We start from the raw sequence: 27,350 nt of genomic DNA, 5'->3' as shown, positions 1-27,350 counted from the left end.
TGATTTTTTGTGCATTTAGGTTTTCTGAAATACATTTTGTGGGTGAAAGATAAACCACGTAGGTAGTAGAATAGTTTTATTTTAAAAGTACTTTTAAAGTTGAAGCATAATTATTTTATGCAAAATATTACATGTTTGCTGTAGCTTTTCATTTCACAAATTAAATCAGAACCGAGTCAGACTAGATCTCTTTTTAAAAATAAATTTAACTAATACATGCAGAAATTGGCATTGAGAAGAGTTCTGCATGGTATACATTAATAGAGTTTCTTATTCTTCTAAAATATAGCAAGGACATACAAAATAGCTCTTGAAAACCAATAGGCCCTAATGGTGATTTTCTTCCCTACTCTTACTTTCTGGTTTTCCCTGTTCTACTGTGAATAGTAACTAAATTTGACAATGAAAACATGTTATGTGTCTAAAAACATCATTTTGGCATTTCTAAACAAGTAGACTATAAATCCTCTGTCTACATTGATCAACCATCCCTGGGCACATTTTACCATCTCTTAAAAATAGTCTTTCTCTGAAACAGCCTTGCCCTTTTTTTGCATGTAAGCATGTTCATTTTTATAGAGTTTCACTTGTGATCCTTTCTTGCCCAAAGGTCATAGAGCAGATTTAGTAATTGCTTAATAACTTAATTGGTTTCTAATCACATGGTTACCTCTGGGGCTCTGTTTACTTCTTGCATCTCCTCTTTTTTCTAGAAAGCACACTGAAAACTTGGTCGGTCACCTTTCATGTTAAATAGTTCCTCAGCTTTAGTTATTAGACCTGGTTATAAAAATATCTGCAAAGGAGGGTTGTTTATGCCATTTGAAAAATAAACCCATTTGCGCCTTTGAATAACAGCAGCCTGACATTTTTTTTCCTCCAAAATGCTGTGAAACTGAGAATTCAGTTTTGTGGATTTTTATCTTTTATTCTCAGAATGTATTGATACAGCAAAAATAATTGAAACTAAAGTATGTGTGTATATATATATATATATAATGTTTTTTAAAATTTGAGATGGAGTCTTGCTCTGTCGCCCAGGCTAGAGTGCGGTGGTGCGATCTCGGCTCACTGCAAACTCCGCCTCCCGGGTTCAAGCGATTCTCTTGCCTCAGCCTCCCGAGTAGCTGGGATTACACAGGTGCCCGCCACTGCGCCTGGCTAATTTTTGTGTTTTTTAGTAAAGACAGGGTTTAACCATCTTGGCCAGGCTGGTCTCGAACTCCTGACCTCATGATCCACCTGCCTCGGCCTCCCAAAGTGCTGGGATTACAGGCCTGAGCCACCCCCCGCCCAGCCAAGAATATATTTCTTAATTATTTTTGGTTTAGTGATAATCATCCCCACATCAATTATGTAAATCATTTGTCTCTGATGTTTTGATTTTTTTTTTCCTTTTGTTTTTATTGCTTTCTTTCCCTGGGGAATCCTGTTTTGTTTTGGGTTTTTTTTGGTTTTTGGTTTTTGGTTTTGAGATGGAATCTCAGTCTCGCCCAGGCTGGAGTGCAGTGGTGTAATCTCGGCTCACTGCAGCCTCTACCTCCTGGGTTCCAGCGATTCTTCTGCCTCAGCCTCCCGAGTAGCTGGGATTACAGGTACCCACCACCACGCCTGGCTAATTTTTGTGTGTTTTTAGTAGAGACGGGGTTTCACCATCTTGGCCAGGCTTGTCTCAAACTCCTGGCCTCAAGTCATCCACCCGCCTCGGCCTCCCAAATTGCTGGGATTACAGGCATGAGACAGTGTACCTGGCCCCTGTTTTGTCTTTATACATTAAATGCAAATTCTTTCCCACTACTAGAACAAAACCCCTCCAACCTCAGTCTAGATGGAAGGTACTATGAAATAAAAGGTGAGATTTTCCCTCTTGTCAGACAATATGATAGATAATTGATAGCAGTAGATTTTCTTTTTTTGAGACGGAGTCTAGCTCTGTCACCCAGGCTGGAGTGCAGTGGCGCTATCTCGGCTCACCGCAACCTCTGTCTCCCAGGCTCAATCGAATCTCATGCCTCAGCCTCCTGAGTAGCTGGGATTACAGGCGTGAGTTACCGTGCCCGGCCATAGTAAATTAAAAAGTGCTGAGCTTCAAAGCCTTCTTATAGTCCAGTGATCAGTTCAAGGCAAACAAAAGTGACAGTAGCTGAAAATTAACACTAGACTATCAGGTAATTTTGCAAATTGTAAAAAACGTCAGTTATATCTACTGGTGGATTCCTTTGGCATGTGCAGCATAGGAGGTGGTTATTACCCATTGGCCAGACATTGGGAGTTATCAGAATAAACATGTTGTTAAGGCTTCCTTCTGGAATTATTTTCTTAGGAAAATTTAGTAAGGACCTAGCCACAGAGAGATAATTGTTTTTTGTTTTTGTTTTTATTTTTGGAGACACGGTCTCGCTCTGTCACCCAGGCTGGAGTACAGTGGCACGATCATGGCTCACTACAGCCTCCCTCTCCTGGGTTCAGGTGATCCCCCCACGTCAGTCTCTGAGTAGGTGGGACTGCAGGTATGCATAACCATGCCTGGCTAATTAAAACAAAATTTTTTTTTTTTTTTTTAAAGAAATAGGGTCTCACTATGTTGCCCAGGCTGTTCTCAAACTCCTGGCCTGAAGTGATTCTCCCAACCTGGCCTCCCAAAGTGTTGGGAGATATGAGCCACCATGCCTGGCCTATGTCTCTTTTAATCTATGAGGATGTTCAAACATACAAAAAGTCGAGTAAATAATATAATGACCACTTGTACAGCTATCACTTAGATTCAAGAACTGTTAACATTTGCTGTATTTGCTTCATATCGATTTTTTTCTGGGTCGAACATTTGAAAATAAGTTATAAATATCATGACACCTCCTCCTATATACTTAACATGCTTCTCCTAAGCGTAAGAACTTTTTCCTACTTAAGTACAATACTAAAATACTATTCTACCTAGGAAAATTAGCAAGACCCTAATATGGTTATCTAATCTTTCTTCATCTAGAACAGTTCTTCGCTCTTTTTTTTTTGAGACCAGACCACCAGTTGCCTCAGTGTGTCCTGCATTCTGGATGTCTCTGATAACTTCCTTGTGTTGGTGTTAACTTAGTTCTTCTATTCCCTTTATTTCCTACTAACACATCTTTTTAGCACCATGTTTTTCAGGAACAGTTACAGGAAAATGTTGACTGCCAGAGAAAAACTTGGAAAAGTACTCTAATCAAAGTAGCTAAGTAGTTTCTATGAACTTTGTATTATGAAGCGAAGTAGCCCAATTCTAGGACTAAAATCAAGAATTTTGTTCATACTATTCGGTATTAGGTTTCTTTTCGATTCCTAAAATCTCCTCCCTCTTTTTGATTTAGAACACTTCCATTTAATGTATTGGGATTAAAACTAGCTAAAGTGTCAGTGACTCTTGAACTGCATTGTTCAATATAGTTGTCACTTGTGGCTCTTGAACACTTGAAATGTGGCTACTCTGAATTGAGATTTCAAAGACTAAGATGATAAAATGAATGTAAATTACCTCAATAATTTTTACATTGATTACATGTTGAGATTATATTTTGGATATATTGAGTTCAACAACTATATTATTCAAATCAACTTCACCTTTAAGATGTGGCTACTAGAAAATGTAAAAATTGCATCTTTGACTCACATTTGTGGCTCAGATTCTATTTTTATCTCACAGCCCTGCTCTAGAAGTTAAGATGTGTTGTTCAATAGAAACTGTCTGAATGTGCATACGGTAAATAGCCTTTCTCACATACTTAACCCTTCTCCCAGATTTCTAGCCTTTAGAAACATTATGTACAGTTAGTGTTAAATGAACTTTAACCTACCTGATGATTCTGTGGATTGGCTGGTGAAGATAACTGTTATTGAGTATAGCATCTTTTTGTCAGGATCCACCACGCACGGCTAATTTTGTATTTTTGTAGAGATGGGGTTTCTCCACGTTGGTCAGGCTAGTCTCAAACTCCTGACCTCAGGTGATCCGCCTACCTCAGCCTCGGAAAGTGCTGGGATTACAGGCATGAGCCACCGTATCTGGCTGGAGATTCTTAATTCTTCCTTTGGTAGTAACAGATTTGAGCAGTGACTTAATAGTGTAGGGAAGGGGGCATTCTGCCTTTACCCAAGGAAAAGCCCCCATTCGTTCTAGGGACTGAAGTCATGTGCTCTAGCTGTGCTGAAATCTTTGGGTTTATCCTTCTGCGGTATCTATGTAGTCCTCTACTGGATTTTCTCCTTAGGTAAGATAAGATTGTCTTAACTTTTTTTTTCTTTTTTTAGTATACTTTTTTTCTTTTTAAATATTTAACATTTTTTTGTAGAGATAGGGTCTCACCTATGTTGTTCAGGCTGATCTTGAGCTGGCCTCAAGTGATCCTGCTGCCTCGGCCTCCCAAAGTGCTGGAATTATAGACGTGAGCCACCGTGCCTGGCCAGATTGTCTTAATTTTTGTACTAAGTATTCTGTGGAACCATCCCTGAAGAGGCCAAGGCTTCCAAATTTCCTGAGTTCCTTAGAGGCAGCAATACTCTTTATCTGAACACTGTGCGCGCACGCACACACACATACATTTATGCTACGTCATGCACTGAGTGCTCTACTGTACATACAGGTAGCATCTACATGTTATCCCCATTTTGTAGATAAGGAAACAGGCACAGAAAGGTTAAGGATCTTATTCCAGACCAAGTGGCACTGTCTAGGCTGAAAGCCAGGGCAGCTTGCTTCCCAATCTGGGACTTCCTGTTACAGCTAATAGAATAGGGAGAAGACCCTAAAGTGCCAGAAGCATGCTGTTAACCTGTGGCCCAGCCTGGGTCATTCAGAAGTTGTTACAAAGCTATGAAAATTCTAAGCTGTTTACATTAACAAAACATAGCCTAAGGGGCAGGCGTATGTTACAGAGTTGTAAAAATTCTAAGTGTTTACATGAGCAAAACATAGCTGAAGGGCCAGGAAGGGTGGCTTATGCCTATAATCCCAGCACTTTGGGAATCCTAGGCAGGAGGATCATTTGAGCCCAGGAGTTGGGGACCAGCCTAGGCAACAAAGGCAAACCTGTCTCTACAAGAAATTTAAAAATTAGTTGGTTGTGGTGGTGCATGCCTGGAGTCCCAGCTACTGGGGAGTTTGAGGTGGGAGGATTGCTTGAGCTGGAGAGGTCGAGGTTGCAGTGAGCCATGGTTGTGCCACTGCATTCCAGCCTGGGTGATAAAGTGAGAACCTGTTCCTCCCTACCCCCCCCCCCCCAAAAAAAAGAAAACATAGCCTAGGAAATTTAATGGCACTGAAAAAATATATATAAAGTGTGGGGAAACTTCGATATGAAAGCACAAATCTTGGGTTTTCACTGAAATAATCAAATTGAAATTTTAAGGATCTTGTCCTTTTGACATAGTTATTTAAGGGTTTTTATGACTCATTTGATCTATAGTGGATTCCTAGTTTTAAAACTAGACTACAGTTTCAGTTTTTACTTACGGAAATGTCTATGGCATGTATTTTTTACTAGCTCTGATGGTCTTTGCACATGTTAACAGATAAGGCCTGACATTTGTCATTCTGAATTTCAGTGATACGAAGATTTAAATAGTTGAAACTGCTTTCTTTGGTCTTTGGTTTTTAAAAAACAATTATTGTTTTATTGAAAACATTGTATGAAGTAAATGTATATTTGGCAAAATGCATATTATACCTGACTTTTATTTATTTATTTTTGTTTTTATTTATTTTTTCTTTTGAGACCAAGTCTAGCTCTGTCACCCAGACTGGAGTGCAGTAGCGCGATCTCAGTTCACTGCAAGCTCCGCCTCTCGGGTTCACGCCATTCTCCTGCCTCAGCCTCCCGAGTTACTGGGACTACAGGTGCCCACCACCACGCCCTGCTAATTTTTTTGGAGATATATATTTTTTCCTTTTGGTTTTTTTTTTTGTTTTTTTGTTTTTTTGAAACAGAGTCTCGCTCTGTCTCCCAGGCTGGAGTGCAGTGGGGTGATCTTGGCTCACTGCAACCTTCGCCTCCCAGGTTCAAGCGATTCTCCTGCCTCAGCCTCCCGAGTAGCTGGAATTGCAGGCATGTGCCATCACATCCTGCTAATTTTTGTGTTGTTAGTAGAGACGGGGTTTTGCCATGTTGGCCAGGCTGGTCTCAAACTCCTGACCTCAAGTGATCTGCCCACCTTGGCCCCCCAAAGTGCTGGGATTACAGGCGTGAGCCACCACTCCCAGCCTATACGACTTTTTGTGCATAAAGTATTTTTTAAAGAAAATTGTTAAATTATTCATTAAAATACCCATATGTTGATTCTCTAGTACAGTGACATTTTAATATTTTTGAACCCAGGGTATCTTCAGTATCATAAATATGCATAAGGTAAGATTCAGCATCCCAATGATCCCCTTAGACATTGTATTAATATGTAAAATACAGTGTCTTCATAATCATAAAATCTTTCAATCTCTCAAAGGGAAAGAAATCTATTTTAAATCCTATAAAGAGAAAAAACACATTAGTTCAGCTTTGTATTTAGGATTTTATAGTTCATTTTTCATTGGCTATTAAGGAAGTAGATTATATAGAAGTATTCTGCTTTAAATAAAGCCATCATGCTTATTCAAAATATTTTATCTTATAAACTGGCTCATGATAGACCCCCGAATGTACTTTTTTCCCCTGTCTGTTAAATGTAATTCAGTGTATATCCCCCCAAAATTGGATTTCCGTAACTTACAGAGAATTTGTTATGAGAATATTCACAACTTTGAGATAATTTTGATAAGTGATAAAGATGACTTCACTATTTCGGAAAACCTAAGCATCTGTAAAAATTAATGCCTCAGGAAAGCTTTTTATTTATTTATTTATTTATATATATTTTTTGAGATGGAGTCTTACTCTGTTGCCGAGGCTGGAGTGCAGTGGTGTGATCTCAGCTCACTGCAACCTCCGCCTCTCAGGTTCAAGCAAGTCTCTTGCCTAAGCATCCCTAGTAGCTGGGATTACAGGTGTGCACCACCACACCCAACTAATTTTTGTATTTTTAGTAGAGACGAGGTTTTACCCATGTTGGCCAGGCTGGTCTCGAACTCCTGACCTCGGATGATCCATCCACCTCGGCCTCCCAAAGTGCTGGGATTAACAGGTGTGACCCACCGTGCCTGGCCGGAAAAGCTTTTTAACATTAAAAAATATATATATCTAATTTAGGGAGCAGAATTAGTTTTTTTTTGTTGTTGTTGTTTTGAGACAGGTTCTCACTCTGTCACCTGGGCTCAAGCGATCCTCCCACCTCAGCCTCCCAAGTAGCTTGGACTACAGGTGCACACGACCATGCCTGGCTAATTTTTTGTAGACATGGAATTTTGCCATGTTGCCCAAGCTGAATCTGTGGCTTTAAATGCTACATTTTAAAATGAGGATTAGGTGTCTTGGACTCACCTTGAAACTGACAGAATTAAAAAATGACAAATTAGGCATCCAAAGTACACATTACTTAGAATGCAGTAGCTCTCACAACTGGTCTTCACAAAACACTAATAATCTTCCACATATTTTCTCTGTGAGCATAGTTGATCTATATAGTATTAACAATAGCCTATGACACGTAAGGACATATATTGTTCTTAATATAATCTCATGCTTAGGTGGTATGCTGTTCTGGTTAATTGAGGCACAACCCATTTGGTAAATGAAACTGCCTGGGCAAAGCCACATCTATGTAAAGTGTAGGTGCTGTATGCCCCTCCAGAATTCCTTCACTTAGGCATTGGAACATGTTTTGACTAATCCAGCACTTGACCAGTGCAAAATTTCTGTCCAGGAACCAAACTGTCACCTGCAGTGTTACCATAATTTAGCCAAAAACTCTTTGGAGAAAAACAGTTCATTTATATCTAATGACTTCAGCTAGAGCCAGATAAATCTAGAGAAGTAGAAATTTCCCTCTAACCCTCAGTTTTTAAGAAGTACATGAGAAATATAAGCTCTCAGTTTTAGAAGTACGTGAGAAATATAAGCAGTGCTGTGTTTGACAGTAACAAACTTTTTTTTATTATTTATTTATTTTGAGATGGAGTCTCACAGACTGCAGTGCAGTGGTGCAATCTCGGCTCACTGCAACCTCCAACTCTCTGGTTCAAGCGATTCTCCTGCCTCAGCCTCCTGAGTAGTAGCTGGGGTTACAGGCGGGCACCACCATGCTCTGCTAATTTTTGTATTTTCAGTGGAGACAGGGTTTCACCATGTTGGCCAGGCTGGTCTCGATCTCCTGACCTCGTGATCTGCCCTCCTCAGCCTCCCAAAGTGCTGGGATTACAGGTGTGAGCCGCCGCACCCAGCTGGGCCAACTTTTTTAAAGATAGTAACCTGTATTTCAAATGTGAAATTTGATTCGAATTTCTAATAAGCTTGAGTTGTTTTTGAAAATGTTTCAAATCTCCTTCAGATATCAGATAATACACAGCTAGAACTTGAAATTGCTTAAATTAACAACTCACCTCTTGGAGTGAAAGCATAGAGATGAGCAGGTTTTCTGTTAGAAACTAGGTCAGTGGGTTAAGTGTACTTTCTCAGTTAACTTAATGTCTTTTTCTGCATCAGACTCCTTTTTGCCAACTCTTCCTCCCCAACCCCATGGACTTGGAAGACTGTAATTAATGCATGTTCAGTTCTTTAGAAATCACGCAAGGTGTTTTTCTTCCCTGAAGTTTTCTGCCTTTTATGTGTAGATGTAGAGTGCTCTTATTTTCTGCCTTTGACTTGCATTCACTCCAGATTCACAGATTCCTGAAGAGTGCCTGTAATCTAGGTGTTGATTATATTAGTGTCCTAGGAAAGATAGGATCTTGGGGAGTGTATTAGACAAACAGGAACCTATAGAAAATCGGAGTGTAAAAATTCAGTCTTACTTGCTGATTCTCTTTTTAAATAAAAGATAGATGAAAACAAGCATAGGACAATTGGAAATTAAAAAGGAAGGTGTGGAACAGGGACAGCTTTGTTGACATTTAAAAGAAGAAAACCGTGGCCAGGCGCGGTGGCTCAAGCCTGTAATCCCAGCACTTTGGGAGGCCGAGGTGGGCGGATCACCTGAGGTCAGGTGTTTGATACCAGCCTGGCTAGCATGGTGAAACCCCATCTCTACTAAAAATACAGAAAAATTAGCTGAGTGTGGTGGCAGACGCCTGTAATCCCAGCTACACGGGAGACTGAGGCAGGAGAAGTCGCTTGAACCCAGGAGGCGGAGGTTGCAGTGAGCCGAGACCTCGCCATTGCACTCCAGCCTGGACAAGAGTGAAACTCTTGTCTCAAAAGAAAATTTTTTTTTTAAATGAGAAAACTCTTTTAAGAAATTGGAAGGAAAAAGCAGATGATAAGCAGAAATTGAAGAGGATCAGAGAGTCTGGAAATGACTGGAGAAAAGGTTTGGAGCAGGAAAGGAAGAAGGGGGAAGTACTATGAGTTAAGTTTTATTTTCAAATTTATTATTCAGAAAATACTATTTGTGTAATAGGTAAGCATTGTTCATTGAAAAGTTAGTTTTAGGATGAAACCTTTTACTTGGCTTTCCTGTTCTATCATCAATAGGAAAAAAAATTCCTTATAAGTTGTGAATTCTAGAACTTAGTTGTACTATCTAAATATTAGTATAACCAGAAAATAAAAAGATGGTTCTAAGTCTTTTTTAAAAATACATTATTAGGCCTGGTGTGGTGGCTCACGCCTGTAATCCCAGCACTTTGGGAGGCCGAGGCGGGCGGATCATGAGGTCAGGAGATCGAGACCATCCTGGCTAACACAGTGAAATCCCATCTCTACTAAAAATACAAAAAATTAGCTGGGCGTAGTGACGGGTGCCTGTAGTCCCAGCTACTCCGGAGGCGGAGGCTGGAGAATGGCATGAACCCGGGAGGCGGAGCTTGCGTTGAGCCGAGATTGCACCACTGCACTCCAGCCTGGGCAACAGAGCAAGACTCCGTCTCAGAAGGCACGGTGGCACACGCCTGTAATCCCAGCACTTTGGGAAGCCAAGGCGGACGGATCACAAGGTCAGGAGTTCAAGGCCAGCCTGACTAACATGGCGAAACCCCGTCTCTACTAAAAATACAAAAATTAGCTGGGCCATGGTGGCACGTGCCTATAATCCCAGCTACTTAGGAGGCTGAGGCAAGAGAATCGCTTGAACCTGGGAGGCGGAAGTTGCAGTGAGCTGAGATTGTGCCACTGCACTCCAGTCTGGGTGACAGAGCGAGACTCCGTCTCAAAACAAAAAAAATAACAAAAAAATTTATGTTCTACCTTTGAGGTTTGTTAGGGTTTTTTGTTTGTTTTTTGGTAGGGATGGAGTTTTGCCATGTTGTCTTGGCTGGTCTCAACTCCTGGCATCAAGCCATGCTCCCATCTCAGCCTCCCAAAGTGCTGGGATTACAGGCATGAGCCATGGCACTTGGCTGAGGCTTGTTAGTTTCTTTTTCTAAAATTTAAAAAAAAAAAAAAAAATTTTTTTTTGTTTTTTTTTGTTTTTTTTGGAGACACAGTCTCACTCTGTTGCCCAGGCTGGAGTAGAATGGCACAATCTCAGCTCCCTGCAACCTCCATCTCCCGGGTTCATGTGATTCTCCTGCCTCAGCCTCCCAAGTAGCTGGGACTACAAGTGCACACCACCACGCCTGGGTAATTTTTGTATTTTTAGTAGAGATGTGGTTTTACCATGTTGGCCAGGCTGGTCTTGAACTCCTGAGCTCAGGTGTTTGCCCACCTGCCAAAGTGCTGAGTCTATAGGCGTGAGCCACCCTGCCTGACCAGAAATTGTATTTTTTTAGAGATGAGGTCTTGGTTTGTCACCCAGGCTGCAGTGCAGTGGCACCATCATCGCTCACTGCTGCCTTGAATCCCTGGGCTCAAGTGGTCCTCCCACCTCGGCCTCCTGAGTAGCTGGGGCTACAGGGGCACACCACTATGCCCAGCTTTTTAAGTTTCTAATAGTGTTCTATTACTATTGCACTGAAATTGGAAGGAAATTAGATTTTGTAAGCATATTTATTTATTTATTTATTTTATTTTTTATTTTTTTTTTTTTGAGACGCAGTCTCGCTCTGTCACCCAGGCTGGAGTGCAGTGGCCGGATCTCAGCTCACTGCAAACTCCGCCTCCTGGATTCACACCATTCTCCTGCCTCAGCCTCCCGAGTAGCTGGGACCACAGGCGCTCGCCAGCTCGCCCGGCTAGTTTTTTGTATTTTTTAGTAGAGACGGGGTTTCACTGTGTTAGCCAGGATGGTCTCGATCTCCTGACCTTGTGATCCACCCGTCTCGGCCTCCCAAAGTGCTGGGATTACAGGCTTGAAGCACATTTATTTTTTAAATATTTTTTACTCTCTAGAAGGGTTGAAGGGATAGAGAACTTTACCAAATTGTGCTGAAACTCTTAGAATCTTGCCCTGAGGGGGCGTCTCTCCCTCACCCCTATTTACCCTGGTCACTTTACTTCTGAAGTTCAGTTCACTTTTGACTTTGCCTGCTTGGAGAGAAGAGGGTGAGTAAATTCTTACTACAATTTGTCTTTATTTACCATTTGGTATTTGACTATAAATACAGTATTACTGAAAGGATTTGTGCTTAGCATGAACTGATTTTTCATAGCTTTATCCTTGGTCATTAACTCAGTTTTTCAGGACAAAGGGATTAATTAAAGGCATATTGCACCTAGCTTTTTTTGTGATGATTTTGTTTTACGTAAATCAATATAAGCTTTAGTTCTGAGCAAGATTTTACAAATAAAGACATCTTATACCAGGGTAGATAGTTTTGCAATATAGCAAACATCTAAACATGCAATGTAGGAACATCTAAAGACTGTTCCATGTTTTACTGAGAATCAAAATTATATCAAATGTAGCTGACACAGGGGTTTTTGTTTGTTTGTTTGTTTTGTTTTGTTTTGTTTTTTGAGATGGAGTCTCCCTCTGTTGCCCAGGCTGGAGTGCAGCGGTGCAATCTCGGCTCACTGCAACCTCTGTCTCCCGGGATTAAACAGTTCTCCTACCTCAGCCTCCTGAGTAGCTGGGATTACAGGTGCCCCCACCACTCCCAGCTAATTTTTGTATTTTTAGCAGAGACAGGGTTTCGCCATGTTGGCCAGGCTAGTCTCGAACTCCTGACCTCATGATACGCCCGCCTGGCCTCCCAAAGTGTTGGGATTACAAGCGTGAGCCACCGCACCCAACCTGATATGGTTTATTTCAGCATTAAAGCACCACGATAGTAACTACTTGGGAAGATTGCATCATGGTGGAGAGGAGATAAAACTGACAACCAAGACTCAGTCTTGATTACCTCTTTTACAGTGCCAGGCACCATGTTAAGTTCAGGAATTGCTCCCCAACTCCCACCTCTTCTGATAAACAAACTAATAAAAGGTATTTTGTTTCTTTGACTTAATATATTGGATATTTTAAAAATTATTTTGTGGCCGGGTGTGGTGGCTCATGCCTGTAATCCCAGCATTTTGGGAGGCCAAGGCAGGCGGATCACCTGAGGTTAGGAGTTTGAGACCAGCCTGGCTAGAGTGGTGGAACCCCGTTTCTACTAAAAATACAAAAAATTAGCCGGGCATGGTGGCATGTGCCTGTAATCCCAGCTACTCAGGAGACTGAGGCAGGAGAATCCATTGAACCCAGGAGGTGGAGGTTGCAGTGAGCCAAGGTTGCACCATTGCACTCCAGCCTGGGCAACAAGTGAAATCTGTCTCAAAAAAAAAATTTTTTTTTTTTTTTTTTTTTCCCAAAAAGTGTATCTTAAATTGGCTGGCTAGGCTGGGCACGGTGGCTCACGCCTGTAATCCCAGCACTTCGGGAGGCTGAGGCAGGCAGATCATGATGTCAGGAGTTCAAGACCAGCCTGACCACATGGTATTCAAATTCTTAAGTTTTAAAAGTAATTTGTATATACCTTCCTTAATTTTGAGAGAATTAAAATGTAACTTGCAATATAATTAAAATAGGGATTTCCACAGAGTTTACTATTTGATTAAAAAATCTGGAATTAAAAAAATATAGACTCTAACTGGCTACAGTCTAGAATTATTTTAGGATTTTAGCCAGCCTTTTTTATTTTATTTTTTTTTTTTTTGAGACAGAATCTCGCTCTGTTGCCCTGGCTGGAATGCAGTGGCGTGATCTTGGCTCACCACAACTTCCACCTTCCGGATTCAAGCGATTCTCCTGCCTCAGCCTCCCGAGTAGCTGGGGTTACAGGCGCACGCCAACATGCCTGGCTAATTTTTGTATTTTTAGTAGAGACGGGGTTTCACTATGATGTAACATTTTGACACTGAATGGAGAAACATGAAATTTTTCCCCAGCATTAATGGCTAGTTATTTCTTCAACTTTGTGTGTGTGTGTGTGTGTGTGTGTGTGTGTACCTATTTACAGGAACTGTATTCAAAATTATTTCTCACACTTCATTGTCAACTATATGCATACGTGCATACACAATTAACATTAAAATAAAAGATGTTTAGATGAAATAGCCAATTTACATTTTCAGGCTGGGCATGGTGGCTCATGCGTGTAATCCCAGCACTTTGGGAGGCCGAGGTGGGAAGAACACTTGAGCTCAGGATCTTAAGACCAGCCTGGGTAATATAGTGAGACCAGCCTGGGTAGTATAGTGAGACCTAATCTCTATTTTATTAAATAATCAGTAAATTAAAAAAATTTTTTTCAGACCACTGAAATTATATGTATAATTATATAATATATTCAGAATAAGACAAAATGTTTTTCATTATACAATTTTTTAAAGTATCAAAGCAACAAAAGTGGTAACATTATTCTTTCCAAGCTTGAAAACATGACAGTTGTTTAATCCTATGAAAGGCAAAGGAAAGTAATTCAGATCATGAAAGAAATGTCATTCTTTCCATACCTCTTTGAGAGTACCTGATATACAGATAGTTAAACTGTTATGTGAGAAATGAAGGATGGGAGAAGTGCCTTCTAAAGATGAGCCATGTACGAGCCACGTACTCTTCTACAGTTTTCTCATTTAACATTTTGAATATCTGTGTTAGTGCATATGGATTAACCTCACTCTTTTTCACAGCTGCATATGGTATATTACCAGAGCATATCCAACCAATGTCTTATTGATAGGTGATTGGAGTTATTCCCAGGTTTTGTGCTGTTACAAACAATAATGCAATGAGTATCCATTCTCTTGACAGTTCTTACTACAGAACTTTTTCTTACGTTGGTGTAAAATCTTCCTCTTAATGGTTCTGAAGATAGTTGCCATCTTTCTGAGTCTTCTCTTGTGTTGAAACATTCCTCACCCATTTGACCATTCTCCCTTTGGATCCCTTCACTGTCTTCCAGATGTGGTCCACTTTGTCAGTGTTTAATAGTATAGTGATATAACTTAGCACTGTCTTGGTTGTGGTTTTACCTGAATGGAGAGGGTGGGCTTGCCTATTTTCTTTTCTTTTTTTTTTTTTTTTGAGACAAGGTCTCACTCTGTTGCCCAGGCTGGAGTGCAGTGGCACTATCATGGCTCACTGCAACCTCACCCTGGGCTCAAGCTGTTCAGTTCTCCCACTTCATCCTCCCGAGTAGTTGGGACCACAGGTGCATGCAGCCACCATGCCTAGCTATTTTTTGTATTATTAGTATTATTTTTTTTGTAGAGATGGGATTTCGCCATGTTGCCCAGGCTGGTGTCAAACTCTTGAGCTCAAGTGATTTGCCTGCCTCAACCTCCCAAAGTGCTGAGATTACAGGTGTGAGCCACTGTGCCCAACCAGGATTGTCTATCCTTTTAGTTTACAGTTTTGTTAGTTCCTACAGCTGCCATATCACTTTAGTTCATTTTGAGGATAGTCAGTTGAAGTTTTACATACGGAGTTCGTGGGTCCCTGGAGCACCTGATAAAAACTGTGGACTTCCAGTCACCTCACCCTACCCCCCAAATGGATTAACACACAATTATTGCTGCAATTTCAGGTGGTTCATGGGTCCCTGGTGTTTCTCTTTTCTTTATGATTAGACCTTGTTGATTACTGAAGTCATAGGTTCTCTCATTCTCTTCCAGTGCTGTTACATCATCAAAAATTAAACAGGAAACTGGGTCATCCTTGGCATTACCCAGTGAGGTCGTGCTGCCTCCAAGTGTGGGGCGCTTTTTTGTTTTGGAGGGCTATTTTTCAACAATACAGGATCTACCTCAGGCTAACCAGTTTGTAGTTCAGGAATCTGTCTGGCTTCTAGTCCTCTCCCATTCATCACAATTCCACACAGATTGCAAAAAGCAATTAAGCAGCCTTATCTACGAAGCCTCAGGATCCCAGGACATAATTTGTGAGATCCAGTGACTTGAACTTGCTGAGAAGAACTAGCTAGTTTTTCTTTTTGTTCTCAACCATCTTGGATTTAAGTTTCTTCTTAGTAATTGTATTTAATCCTCAGATTAGAAAGAATAAGACATTATTAGCTGAGAATGGAAATAAAATAGGAGTAGGGTTGTTTCTCTTTGTTATTTGTTAATACATTAACCACCCCATGGGATGGGGGTGGGCTTCACTCTTCCTTTAACGTATAAAATGCCATTTATTCCATGTCTCTTACTTCGTCAAGTCACAGTTCATCCTGAGGCTTTAGCTTTATTCACTATATTCTTATAGCTCTATTTCACTCATTATAATACTTGTTTTATGTGCCCAATTTTTACCATCTGTTGTAAGTGGTTTTTTAACATCTGAATTCCAGAAAGCTCTCTGTGCAGCACATCAGATTTTTTAGATACATTCCCCTTTTCTTCCTCTTATCAGTGTATTTTGCAATTATGCAGTCAGCGTTATGCTTTTGAGAGCTTCCAAGCCTTCTTGAGCTTCCTAGCACAGTTTCTGATCTTGGAATTGATCCTAATTTTCCTTTGAAAAACTTGAAATCTGCCTATCCAATATGTGCAGCATTCTCCTTCCTTTGTTTCTTGATCTCCAAACAACATGGCTTCTTTCTGTAAAGCTTTCTCCCATTTGTACATTACCAGTCATGTTTCACCAGTGAGGATAGGTCCAAAGTAACTGTTTCTTTCATTTCTCCTCAATCTTCTGAAAGACTAAATTTTTACATAGACAAACGCATGTCATGAGAAGCACTGATTTAAGCTGAGTGACACTTTCACAAATGTCCCCTGGTCATTAGTAATAGCTAATAATAGCTGATACTTTTTGCACACTGCCACATGACAGGCACCATACTAAATCCTTTTCACGTACTCTCACTTACAGGGTTATGAATGTGTTATCCCAATAATACAGTTGAGGATATAGGCTTAAAGATATTGAGCTCTGTGCCCAAGATTGCCACAGCTCATGAGTGCCAAAGTCAGAAATTTCCTAAATTGGATCCTTAATCACCAGACATGGTGCTTAATTACCATGCTGGACAGGATTCTATTACTTGAAAACCTGTGTAGCTCTCAGACCACTGGCTGTGCACAGTAGGCACTTAAATATTTAATTTGAGGTTTATGATTCTTGCTGATTTTCAGAGTATTTCGTTTTCAGCTTCTACAACTCAATAAGAAAAAGATGAGAAAAATGGGCAAGGCACACTATTAGTCAATTTATAGAAGAAATGAATGGAAAATGCTCAGTTTTGTTTTTTGTTTGTTTGTTTTCGGGTTTTTGTTGTTTTTTTGAGATGGAGTCTTGCTATGTCACCCAGGCTGGAATGCAGTGGCATGATCTCAGTTCACTGCAACCTCCGCCTCCCAGCTTCAAGCGATTGTACTGCCTCAGCCTCCCGGGTAGCTGGGATTACAGGCAGGCGCCACCACGCCCGGCTAATTTTTGTATTTTTTGTAGAGACAGGGTTTCACCATGTTGGCCAGGCTGTTCTCGAACTTCTGACCTTGTGATCCACCTGCCTCGGCCTCTCAAAGTGCTGGGATTACAGGCATGAGCCACCGCACCCAGCCTGTTTTTTTGTTTTTGTTTTTTGGAGATAGAGTTTCGCTGTTGTTGCCCAGGCTGCAGTGCGATGGCGCGATCTTGGCTTACTGCAACCTCCACCTCCTGGGTTCAAGCGATTCTTCTGCTTCAGCCTCTCAAGTAGCTGGGATTACAGGCATGCACCACCACACCCAGCTTTTTTTTTTTTTTTTTTTTTTTTTTTTTTGAGACGGAGTTTTGCTCTTATTACCCAGGCTGGAGTGCAATGGTGCAATCTCAGCTCACTGCAATCTCTGCCTCCCAGGTTCAAGTGATTCTCCTGCCTCAGCCTCTTGAGTAGCTGGAGTTACAGGTACCCGCCACCATGCCCAGCTAATTTTTGTATTTTTAGTAGAGACAGGGTTTCACCATGTTAGGCTGGTCTTGAACTCCTGACCTCAGGTGTTCTACCCACCTTGGCCTCCCAAAGTGCTGGGATTACAGGTGTGAGCCACCGTGCCTGGACTGTTTTTTGTTTTTTGTTTTGTTTTGTTTTTTTGAGACAGAGTCCCGCTGTGTCACCCAGGCTGGAGTATGGTGGCACGATCTCAGATCACTGCAGCCTCTGCCTCCTGGGCTCAGGTGCTCTTCCCACCTCACCCTCCCAAATAACTGGAACTACAGGCCTGCTCTATCACACCCAGCTAATTTTTGTATTTTTTGTAGAGACAGGGTTTTACAGTGTTGCCCGGGCTGGTCTCAACTCAAACTCCTGGGCTTTTAAAATCGTTTTGATGGAGAACCATTTTTGAATGGCAAGAACTCTTTCTGTTTATAAATATGATATATAAAAAAACAAAGAATGCAAAAATGTTGGTGTGAGCTGTGCCCAGCCCACTTTAACTTTTTATGTGTGAAGTAAAAGTAGTAAAATGGAAGATCTTAGGTTGTTCTCACCTTTTTTCCTTTATTATATTATTTGTTTTAGTGAAGTTACTTGTTTACTAGTATTCATCATTTGCTATGATTTTTCCAGAGTTACTGTTTTTGCTAGGAAGAATTGGGCTGGATGCCCAATCACTGTGATTCATATGACTTGATTTTTTTTTTTTTTATTAAGAGCAATTCTACTGTCTGTTATTTGAGAAGGGTCATTAGGCTCATTCATTGAACATGTTGTTTTAATAAATGAGTATATAATGTAAAGATTTTTCTAAAGAATAATGGAAGCTGTGTTGTAACGTTCTGGAAATTACATGAACTTTGAAGTAAAATTGTCCTCATTCAAGGTTCAGATCACAACTCAACCAGTTGTAGTTACATAAACGATTTGGGCAAGTCACTTCACATTCTAAGCCTCAGTTTTCTTATCAGGAAAATGGGGATGGTTATTGCACTCTCACAGGAGGAATAATTTAATGTGAGATGTACATGAAAGCACCCAGTGCAGTAACAATGTTAGTTTTTTGTTTTTGTTTTTGTTTTTGTTTTTGTTTTCTGTTGGGACAGTCTCGCTCTGTCGCCCAGGCTGGAGTGAAGTGGTGCAATCTCAACTCACTACAACCTCCACCTCCCAGGTTCAAGCGATTCTCCTGCCTCAGCCTCCCGAGTTGCTGGGGTTACAGGCGCACGCCACCACAGCCAGCTAAATTTTGTATTTTTAGTAGAGACGGGATTTCACCGTGTTGGCCAGGCTGGTCTTGAACTCCTGAGCTCAAGTAATCTGCCCGCCTTGGCCTCCCAAAGTGCTGGGATTACAGGCGTGAGCCACCGTGCCCGGCCAATGTTAGCTTTCTCTCTTATGTGATTGGACAAGGGGTTCTCAGCCTTTTTTTGTGCTGTTTACCCCTTTGCTGATCTTGTGAAGCCCATGAAAGGACCCCTTCTCAAAATAATGATTTTAATGATAAAATGCCTGATATTACAAAGGAAACCAGTTATATTGAATACAGTTATCAAAATACTTAAAACAAATTTGTGGTGCTTTTTGTTTGACCACTGTTTTGGACTAAGGTGAATAAATTAATGAATGGGCTAAAGAAAGGAAGGAGGAAAGGAAAGAGAGGAGAAGGAAGGGGGGAGGAAGCTCTTAAATATATACACCTGGTTTTGACTCCCTCCCAAGCTGTCGTCCCAGATTTCCAACAGGCTCTTAGACATTTCCACCTCAACATCCTACCAGGGAAGTTGAATACCTCTCTCAAACCAGCTCATCTTCCCTGCTTTCCCTATTGATATCACCACTCTCTCCATCACCTCAAGTCTAAATGCTCAAATCACATTTGAGTCCTCATTCTTTCACCCTATTTCAAATCAGTCATGGTTGTCTGTAGATTTTACCTCTACGCTAATTCCTGTTACCCAAATTTAAGACCCTCTTATCCTTGTCTTATTATGACACAGGATTTTTCTGCTTAGTCCCCTACTACTTACATCTTCCACAAATTATCTCTTGAATGTCTTGGGCCAGTTTAATATAATCTTTATCTCTAATTCTGCCGCACTCACAGATGTGCTGTTTGGCTTCATACCTAATTGCCACCTGACTCATTTACCTGTTGGTAAATTTGTATTTGTTTCCACTTTCCCAAATACATTCTAGGTTCTTTAAGGAAATGGATCACATCTTATACTTAATTTTGTTTCTCCCTGTAGCACTTAGCACAATACTTAAAAGTGCTTTATTTTAATTTAATTTTATTAGTTTTTGTAGAGATGAGTTCTTGCTTTGTTGCCCAGGCTGGTCTCAAGTGATCCTCCCACCTTAGCCTCCCAAAGTGCTCGAATGACAGGCATGAGCCACCGCACCTGGCCAAAAGTGCTTTATAAAATCTTGGTAGTCATCATAATTAGGTAGCTCCAGCTCCAGAATCCAAAAGGAAAATGTTTGCCAGGCACAGTGGCTCACACCTGTCATCCCAGCAGCTCAGGAGACTGAGACAGGAGGATCACTCGAGCCAGTTCAAGACCAGCCTGGGCAACAGAGAAAGACCCCATCTCTAAAAATATCTAGTAATAATAATTTTAAAATAAAATTTTAAAAATTAAACAAAAAGTTTGACCTAATATCTACTGAATTCTTTTTTTTTTTTTTTTTTGATGGGGTCTTGCTCTGTCACCAGGCTGGAGTGCAATGGTGCAATCTCGGCTCACTGCAGCCTCCACCGCCGGGTTCCAGCGATTCGCCTGCCTCAGCCTCCTGAGTAGCTGGGATTATAGATGCCCATCACCATGCCTGGCTAATTTTTGTATTTTTAGTAGAGACGGGGTTTCACCAAGTTGGCCAGGATGGTCTCGATCTCTTGACCTCGTGATCTGCCCGCTTCGGCCTCCCAAAGAATGCTGGGATGACAGGCATGAGCCACCGTGCCTGGCCTGAATTCTTTTAGAAGTTGATATCAGACCAAGTCTTTATGTCAAAACCCCAAAATTTTACATGTATTTAAATTTTCACTAACTTAACTCCCCAAATGATTCAGTCACAGCTTTATGGTGTTACTTGTGGTTAAGAAAACTGTGAATATGGTTTCCTCTACTGTGAAGCCCTGTACTTTTCCTCATATTCCTTCCTTGTAGCCCAGGGCTTGACATAATAGGTGCCTAATTGTTTGTTTACTCTTAAAAGCTTGGGAATGTGCATAGATCATTACAAATTAAGAAAATATAGGAGGCCGTATGTGGTGGCTCACACCTGTAATCCCAGCACTTTGGGAGGCTGAGGCGGGTGGATCATGAGGGCAGGAGTTCAAGACCAGCCTGGTCAAGATGATGAAACCTGGTCTCTACTAAAAATAAATTAGCCGAGCGTGGTGGCAGGCACCTCGGGAGGCTGAGGTTGCAGTGAGCCGAGTTCGTGCCAGTGCACTCCAGCCTGGGTGACAGAGCGAAACTGCATCTCCAAAAAAAGCTTTGTAGAAAACAAAAGAAAGTAGGTGATCTTAGCAGGAAAAGCAGTTTTAGTAAAGTGAGCCTAAGATGATCGTGTTAGTCGGCTTTGATAATTTGTTTTTGTCGCTGATGCTTTTTCCTTTGGTTAAATTCTTTTTCTTGTGTTCTTAGGTTAAGACATCAGAATTTTATAGATACTCCCGACAGCTCCGTTACGAAGTTGACCAAGCATTGAATTACTTTCAGAATGTTCACCAGCAGCCTTTGTTGGATATGAAGTCAAGCCGCATTCGTTCTGCAAAACCACAAACTACAGTATTTCGAGGAATGATTGGACATAGCATGGTTAACAGTAAAATACTTCTCTTAAAGAAACCAAGAGTCTGGTGGGAACTAGAAGGCCCACAAGTACCTCTGCGACCTGACTGCCTTGCTATCGTCAATAATTTTGTGTTCCTGTTAGGTGGGGAAGAGCTGGGCCCGGATGGTGAATTCCATGCTTCTTCCAAAGTATTCAGGTATGACCCGAGACAAAACTCCTGGCTGCAGATGGCAGATATGTCTGTACCACGCTCTGAATTTGCTGTAGGTGTTATTGGGAAGTTTATTTACGCCGTAGCAGGCAGAACCAGAGATGAGACTTTCTATTCAACTGAGAGATATGACATCACCAATGATAAATGGGAATTTGTGGATCCATATCCAGTTAACAAATATGGACATGAGGGGACAGTGCTCAATAACAAGTTGTTTATCACCGGTGGAATCACCTCATCTTCCACCTCCAAGCAAGTGTGCGTGTTTGACCCCAGCAAAGAAGGGACCATAGAACAACGGACCAGGAGAACTCAAGTGGTTACCAACTGTTGGGAGAATAAGAGCAAGATGAATTACGCGAGATGCTTTCACAAGATGATTTCTTACAATGGCAAGCTTTATGTCTTCGGTGGCGTCTGTGTGATCTTGAGGGCCTCTTTCGAATCTCAGGGATGCCCTTCTACAGAAGTATACAACCCAGAGACTGATCAGTGGACCATCTTGGCATCCATGCCGATTGGTAGAAGTGGTCATGGTGTGACTGTGCTGGACAAACAAATAATGGTTCTTGGAGGCCTTTGTTATAATGGTCATTACAGCGATTCCATTCTCACTTTTGATCCGGATGAAAACAAGTGGAAGGAAGATGAGTACCCTCGGATGCCCTGCAAGCTGGATGGTTTACAAGTATGCAACCTGCATTTTCCGGACTATGTACTGGATGAGGTCAGGCGTTGCAACTAATGACATCCTTCTCCCTAAAAGAGGCAAACAAAGTATTTGTTTGTGCAGAGTAGTTAATTAAAACATATAAAGAAAAACCTCACCAGTTTTACTATCAAAGCCATTGGTCTAACATCGTAAGAATTTTTCATTCTGTGCTAGCATCCTTTTTTTCTTTTCTTTTCAGTGGCCTCAAACTCATGCAATAAGTTAATTCTAAGTGCTAGCTCTTGAAACTACTTCCAGAAGCAGTTTAATAGAATGCTCCACTTATCTGGGAAATTGATTTTCTGCTTTAAACATTTCTTTCAGATGTTAGCGTAGGAGTCATGTGTCTTCTAAGAGAAGACCTGATAAGTGTCACTGGATGTGATTTCAGTCCCTGTCTCTATCTGAAACCTTTTTGAAGATTTATTTCAGTGTATTTCAATCTGTTATACTTTTTGGTTTTATTATTTAAAAGTTTAAAACTCTTGACCTTTTTGCATGGCTTTTTGCTGAAAATGCAAAAATATAAATTTTCTACAAAATTAACTTTTTATATTCAAAACACTATTTCTAAGCTGCCTTCTCTTATCCGCATTGTGTTAGTGAAAGCATATTCATACTCGCATACAACCTATAAACACACAAGGCACATCCCTTTTATGCGTGGTTAGGATTCTATATTTTTAAGCTAGTGCACTTGCACACACAGTTCGCCATACTTGTTGAATTTTAGATGTAACGTCTTTTCACATATTAACATTTTTAGAAAGTTAAAATAACTGGAGTCCTCATTTGCTATCAAAGTAGCCTATCTTCAGTCCATACTGATTCAGTAATATTTGAATTCCTTATATTTCTGAAACATGTATGGTTATGAAAACTAACATTTTATAGTTTATTTTCAAAAGTAAATGTTAGTGTTCTTTGTCGATGTATGTCTTGTCTTTTTGAAAATGTTTTTCTTTGCAGTCTGTTTAACGTTGCCCTGTTTTTAGTGAGAATCGGAGTGGTATATGACAAGTTCTGGCCCTGCAGCATGCGAGCACTTTTAAAGAGCATTTAGGTAATACCAGACTCCTAAATCAAGGCCCTTAAAAGTAAGTGCAACTCCCATTTTTTACATTCAGTAAGGCTGCTGCATTTGTTATTGAATGGAAGGTAGAAACTGTTAGAAAATTTGAGCTCAGTTTTGACTTAGAGGTAAGAAATAGAATTACAATGTTACTGGTTTTATCTACTTGTTTATTTTGTACAAAATACCCAGCGACACTAGGGATGTAAGCCCTCAGTTTTGTTTTATTTACTGAAAGCTATTAGCATGAAGGATAGTAACCACAAAGTTCAGAATGGATCAAGAATAGCTGTTTAAAAGCATTTATAATAAGTGTTTTAGGATTAGCTGCACCTTTCAACTCTTTAAATGCAGAGGAAAAAACAGTTGACAAAGTTAAGCAAGAATAGCCTGGGAGTGGATCATTAAAATTGATGCCATTTTCACATGAGTAGTCTATATCTGATACAGACTAGATCTATACTGGCAAAGCTTGCCAGATCTTAGAATATTGGTGCAATATTGCAATGCCTTCTATATGGCTGCTGATGTATAAATTTTCTAGTTTCACTTTGTTCGTTTGGTGTTTGTTTGTTTGTTTGTTTGTTTGCTGCTGCCACCATTGAACATAAAATGGAAGTGTGAAGTCGTGGAAATGTGAAGACTTTGGTTTTTGGGGGTTTTTTGGGCAGTTATTAGGCATACTATGAGATTAAACCTGATCTTCAAACTCCAAAATTGGAGGCATTTGGGTTTAAGAAAGTCAGGTACACAAGTAGCTTTTGAAAAAACCATTGGCATTGATTTCAGAAATCAATAATAATCTAATTTTGTATATGAAACTTAAATTTCCATTAACTAGTCCTATCATTTACTTAGAGTTTCCAAACATGAAATTTGGTATCTTGTTTCCCATGGTAATATGGGTAAAAAGTCTTTTTCTACATTTAAAAAAAAACTATTATTTTATTTTTGAAAGCTAGGAATAAGTTAACCATTTAATTTTTTTTTCTACTACATTAGTTTAGTGGCTTTGTATGTGTGCTGTTTTGCTTTAAAGAAAATAACGTCTTCATTATTTTCCTCATTGATGTCTTTTGCTAGAAAAGACCAAGAAAGAGCCATCAGGCCAGGTATCCCCATCAAAGGCTTTACACTCTAGTGGTGGTTCTCTTTAATTGCTTAGATATGACTTTATGGCCCTAGTTAGGGTGACATTTGGGCGAACATTTGAGTATTCTTGGTCTTCAATTTTAAAGACAGAGGCCAAGATCAAAGTTCATGTTTTGTAAAATTCGTAAAATCTTAACTTGAACTAACTCTGGGTTCAGCTTCACGTAAGTCACGTCGGACCTGATGTTAGCTGTAATCAGTTTTGAGCTTTAAGAATAGTTGCTGTTGCTTGGGTTCTGAATGTATGAGAAAACTCCCTGTTTATATGTAGTTCTAATTTAGGTTATTTTAAATCCGTGATTAACTTACATTCCCTTTTAAAATTATGGTTTAATTGCTGCAAGAGATTTATTTTTGTTATACTAAACTATGGAAAAGTTTTTCATAGCATTTTTTTCAAGTTTATTTTTTGTGTGCTTCATCTGGAATTTTTGTTTATATACTTTGCGCTCAAAAAAGTAGTTTTTCGAAAAATTCAGTAAGATTTGAATCTGTACAGTTTAACTGTTATGACCTTTATGCGTGTTGTTTTCACTTTATATCTTAAATGCCAGAGTTCACAAAAATAGCTGATCTTCATTAATTACATCTTAATTAGAACTATTTGTTCTCTTCCGTGTCTTTGATCTTCTAAGTTTTGATTTTAAAGAAATTCCTTGCACTACAACCTTTTCTTAAAATGCAAGATTCTCACATTGAAGGTTTTGTGTTGGAAGAAATGCTACTGGTTTTTAAAAAGCAAAGCTTAACTAATAGAATTACTAGCTTTTCTTGAGACAGCTTTCTGTGTCCTCATTACTCTGCTCTGTGTGAGTGTTACTAGAATTTGTGAAATACTGACTGAGCCCTTCACTTATCTTTTCTAAAGCAGCACCTTTGGACACCTCATTCTGGGAAGCCTGCTCGAGTCATAGTAAAGGACACACGCTTTATGTGGGGAGAAGTGGTAAAAATGGAGTTTTGTCTTAATTACATGAAACTAAGCTTTAAAATATTTTATAACAGATTATTTGAGCTGCATAATCTAAACATGTCAAACGTTCAGTGGGACTATTTTTATATATGTATATGTGGGTGTAGGTCATAACATTTCAGTTTATAATATAAATTGTTATTTCAGTTTATAAGCTATCTCTCAAAGGAGACTAGCTCTTTTGAGAATTCATAATTTAAAGTTTTAGACTGAAGTAAAATACAACATAGATAATAGTGTAAATCAGATATAATTGAGGGCTATATGGCAGTAAAACTGCTAGTGCCAGTTTTCTTGTTTGCCTGTTATACATTTTTGATTTTTGTTTTGTATTCTGAACATTTTGAGAGATCATATGTTTGTTCAATTACATTTAGAGTTGGTTTGGGAATAAATATCTTCTAAAAAGAGATTTATCTTAAAAATGGAAGTCCTAAAAATTAGTTTATCCAGAGTTTATAAAGTCAAATATTCACTAGGCATAGACTGGAATAGATAAATTCATGGAAATCATATCCTTTCAGTACACCATATAACTTCAATATTACACAAGTAACATTGAGGAGAATGCCATCAGCTTTGTTCTCCCTTAAATTCTTAGGTTTTCTTTTTACATTTTGGGAACAACTACATTTAAAATGTTATTAATCAGTATATAGTAAGGATTAGGTGTTTGCTTTCTGAAGGAATGGTCCAGTGAGGTGATTGGGAGAGGTTATTTTCTACCTAACTTGTATATGCCCTGTACCTCTTGGGCATACTTTGTCTATAGAAAAATATTTTGACCTTTAGGTACATTTTGGGCCAGTAGTCAAATAATCCTAGGGCCGATATAAAAATCTTAGAATAATTTAAGGTTTGCCTTTTATACCTGTTTTGAAAGCCTTTACATTTTTGTCAGGTAATTTTTCCCAAGCCGTGGATATAATCTATTCAAACATGTTTATGCTATCCATTCTGTTTTTAAATTGAAAAAAATGTTAAAAGTGTTTATGAAGAAAAGTTTAAATAAAATATTTTTAATCTTTAAAATATACCTCTTTATCTCTGATTATTTGCTGTTTTTTTTTTTTATATATAACCCATCACTTTCAAAGTCACTAATGACTTGATTAGCAGAATACATTTTGTTTTCCTTCAACATGCCAAGGAAGTGCCATGAAAATGTGATTTCTGCCAATGCTTTCAGCCGCAGATTCAAATGAGAGCATTAGAGTGAAATTATTTATACTCTTATATGCAATGGAAATTTTATAATGAAGCCAAGTAATTAAAGTTCTAACAGAGTTTTGCAGTCTTGCAAAAGGAAAATATAGAACTGAGAAAAAGCGTTTACAAGCCTCAAGCCTTAGTTTGGTGATTTTTAGATTTCCTTTAGCATTTTTGATTCATTGGTCTTCCAGGCATTTCTGAAATTCAGAACTTGGTGGAGGCCTTGGGTATACATCGGCACATGTGTGCCATCTTTCAAATAGACACCTAAGAAACCGCAACAGGATTCCCAAGCACCTAGATCCTGGCCTCAGGCAACCTTTCCAGCCTCTTTCTCTCCACCACTTCCTACACTCCATTCTGTTGTGATCTTTACGTGTGTTCCTTTCCAGCCTAAAATTACTTGCCTTTCTTTCCCCTGCCCTGCTTGTTAAAATCCACTTATTTTTGCAAAGTCCAACTCAAATGTTTCCCTCTCCTGAAAGCTGCGTTAGCTCTTCTGTTGAATTAATTGCCTCTTCTACACTCAACACACTTACAGTTTCTATTTAACTTCATTTTGCATAATAATTGGGCATGATTCTTTCTCCACGACTAGATCATAGTCTCCTTGGGTGAAAGGATTTTTCATTCTTTGTACCCTCATATCTAGCATTTGTACACAGTAGGCACTGAGCTAAATGTTTATTGCAGCATATGACAAATTCCATATGTAACAGACAAATGGTATAAGTATTCAGATGAGAGATTACAGTGCCCTGGGGTTTTTGTCTCTGCCTGCTTTTCAGTCTACACACTCTGTACTATCTCATCCATACCTATACCTGTGGCTTCATCTACAACTGTTACTCTTTGGTTTTTTTGAGACAG

The 27,350-nt window shown here is 39.7% G+C and overlaps 1 protein-coding gene across 7 annotated transcripts in view; it reads left to right on the top strand.

The window, feature by feature from the left end:
• Window positions 1-26,300, top strand: part of KLHL15 (kelch like family member 15) — a 49,561-nt gene extending 23,261 nt beyond the window's left edge. For 4 of the 7 annotated variants that reach the window (XM_045384507.2, XM_065538537.1, XM_065538536.1 and 1 more), the window contains one exon: window positions 20,995-26,300. In XM_045384507.2, coding sequence (XP_045240442.2) covers window positions 20,995-22,104 — 1,110 coding nt within the window. In that variant the 3' untranslated portion in view covers window positions 22,105-26,300. Of the gene's footprint in view, window positions 1-3,679; window positions 3,737-5,747; window positions 6,378-20,994 lie in introns of all 7 variants that reach the window. The other 3 variants (XM_074030236.1, XM_074030235.1, XM_074030237.1) reach the window with 3 other exon arrangements.
• The last annotated feature ends 1,050 nt before the right edge of the window (window positions 26,301-27,350 follow it).

The sequence above is a fragment of the Macaca fascicularis genome, chromosome X, assembly GCF_037993035.2.
Source record: "Macaca fascicularis isolate 582-1 chromosome X, T2T-MFA8v1.1".
Lineage (NCBI taxonomy): Eukaryota > Metazoa > Chordata > Mammalia > Primates > Cercopithecidae > Macaca > Macaca fascicularis.
This window is presented reverse-complemented; position numbering and strand designations above follow the sequence as displayed.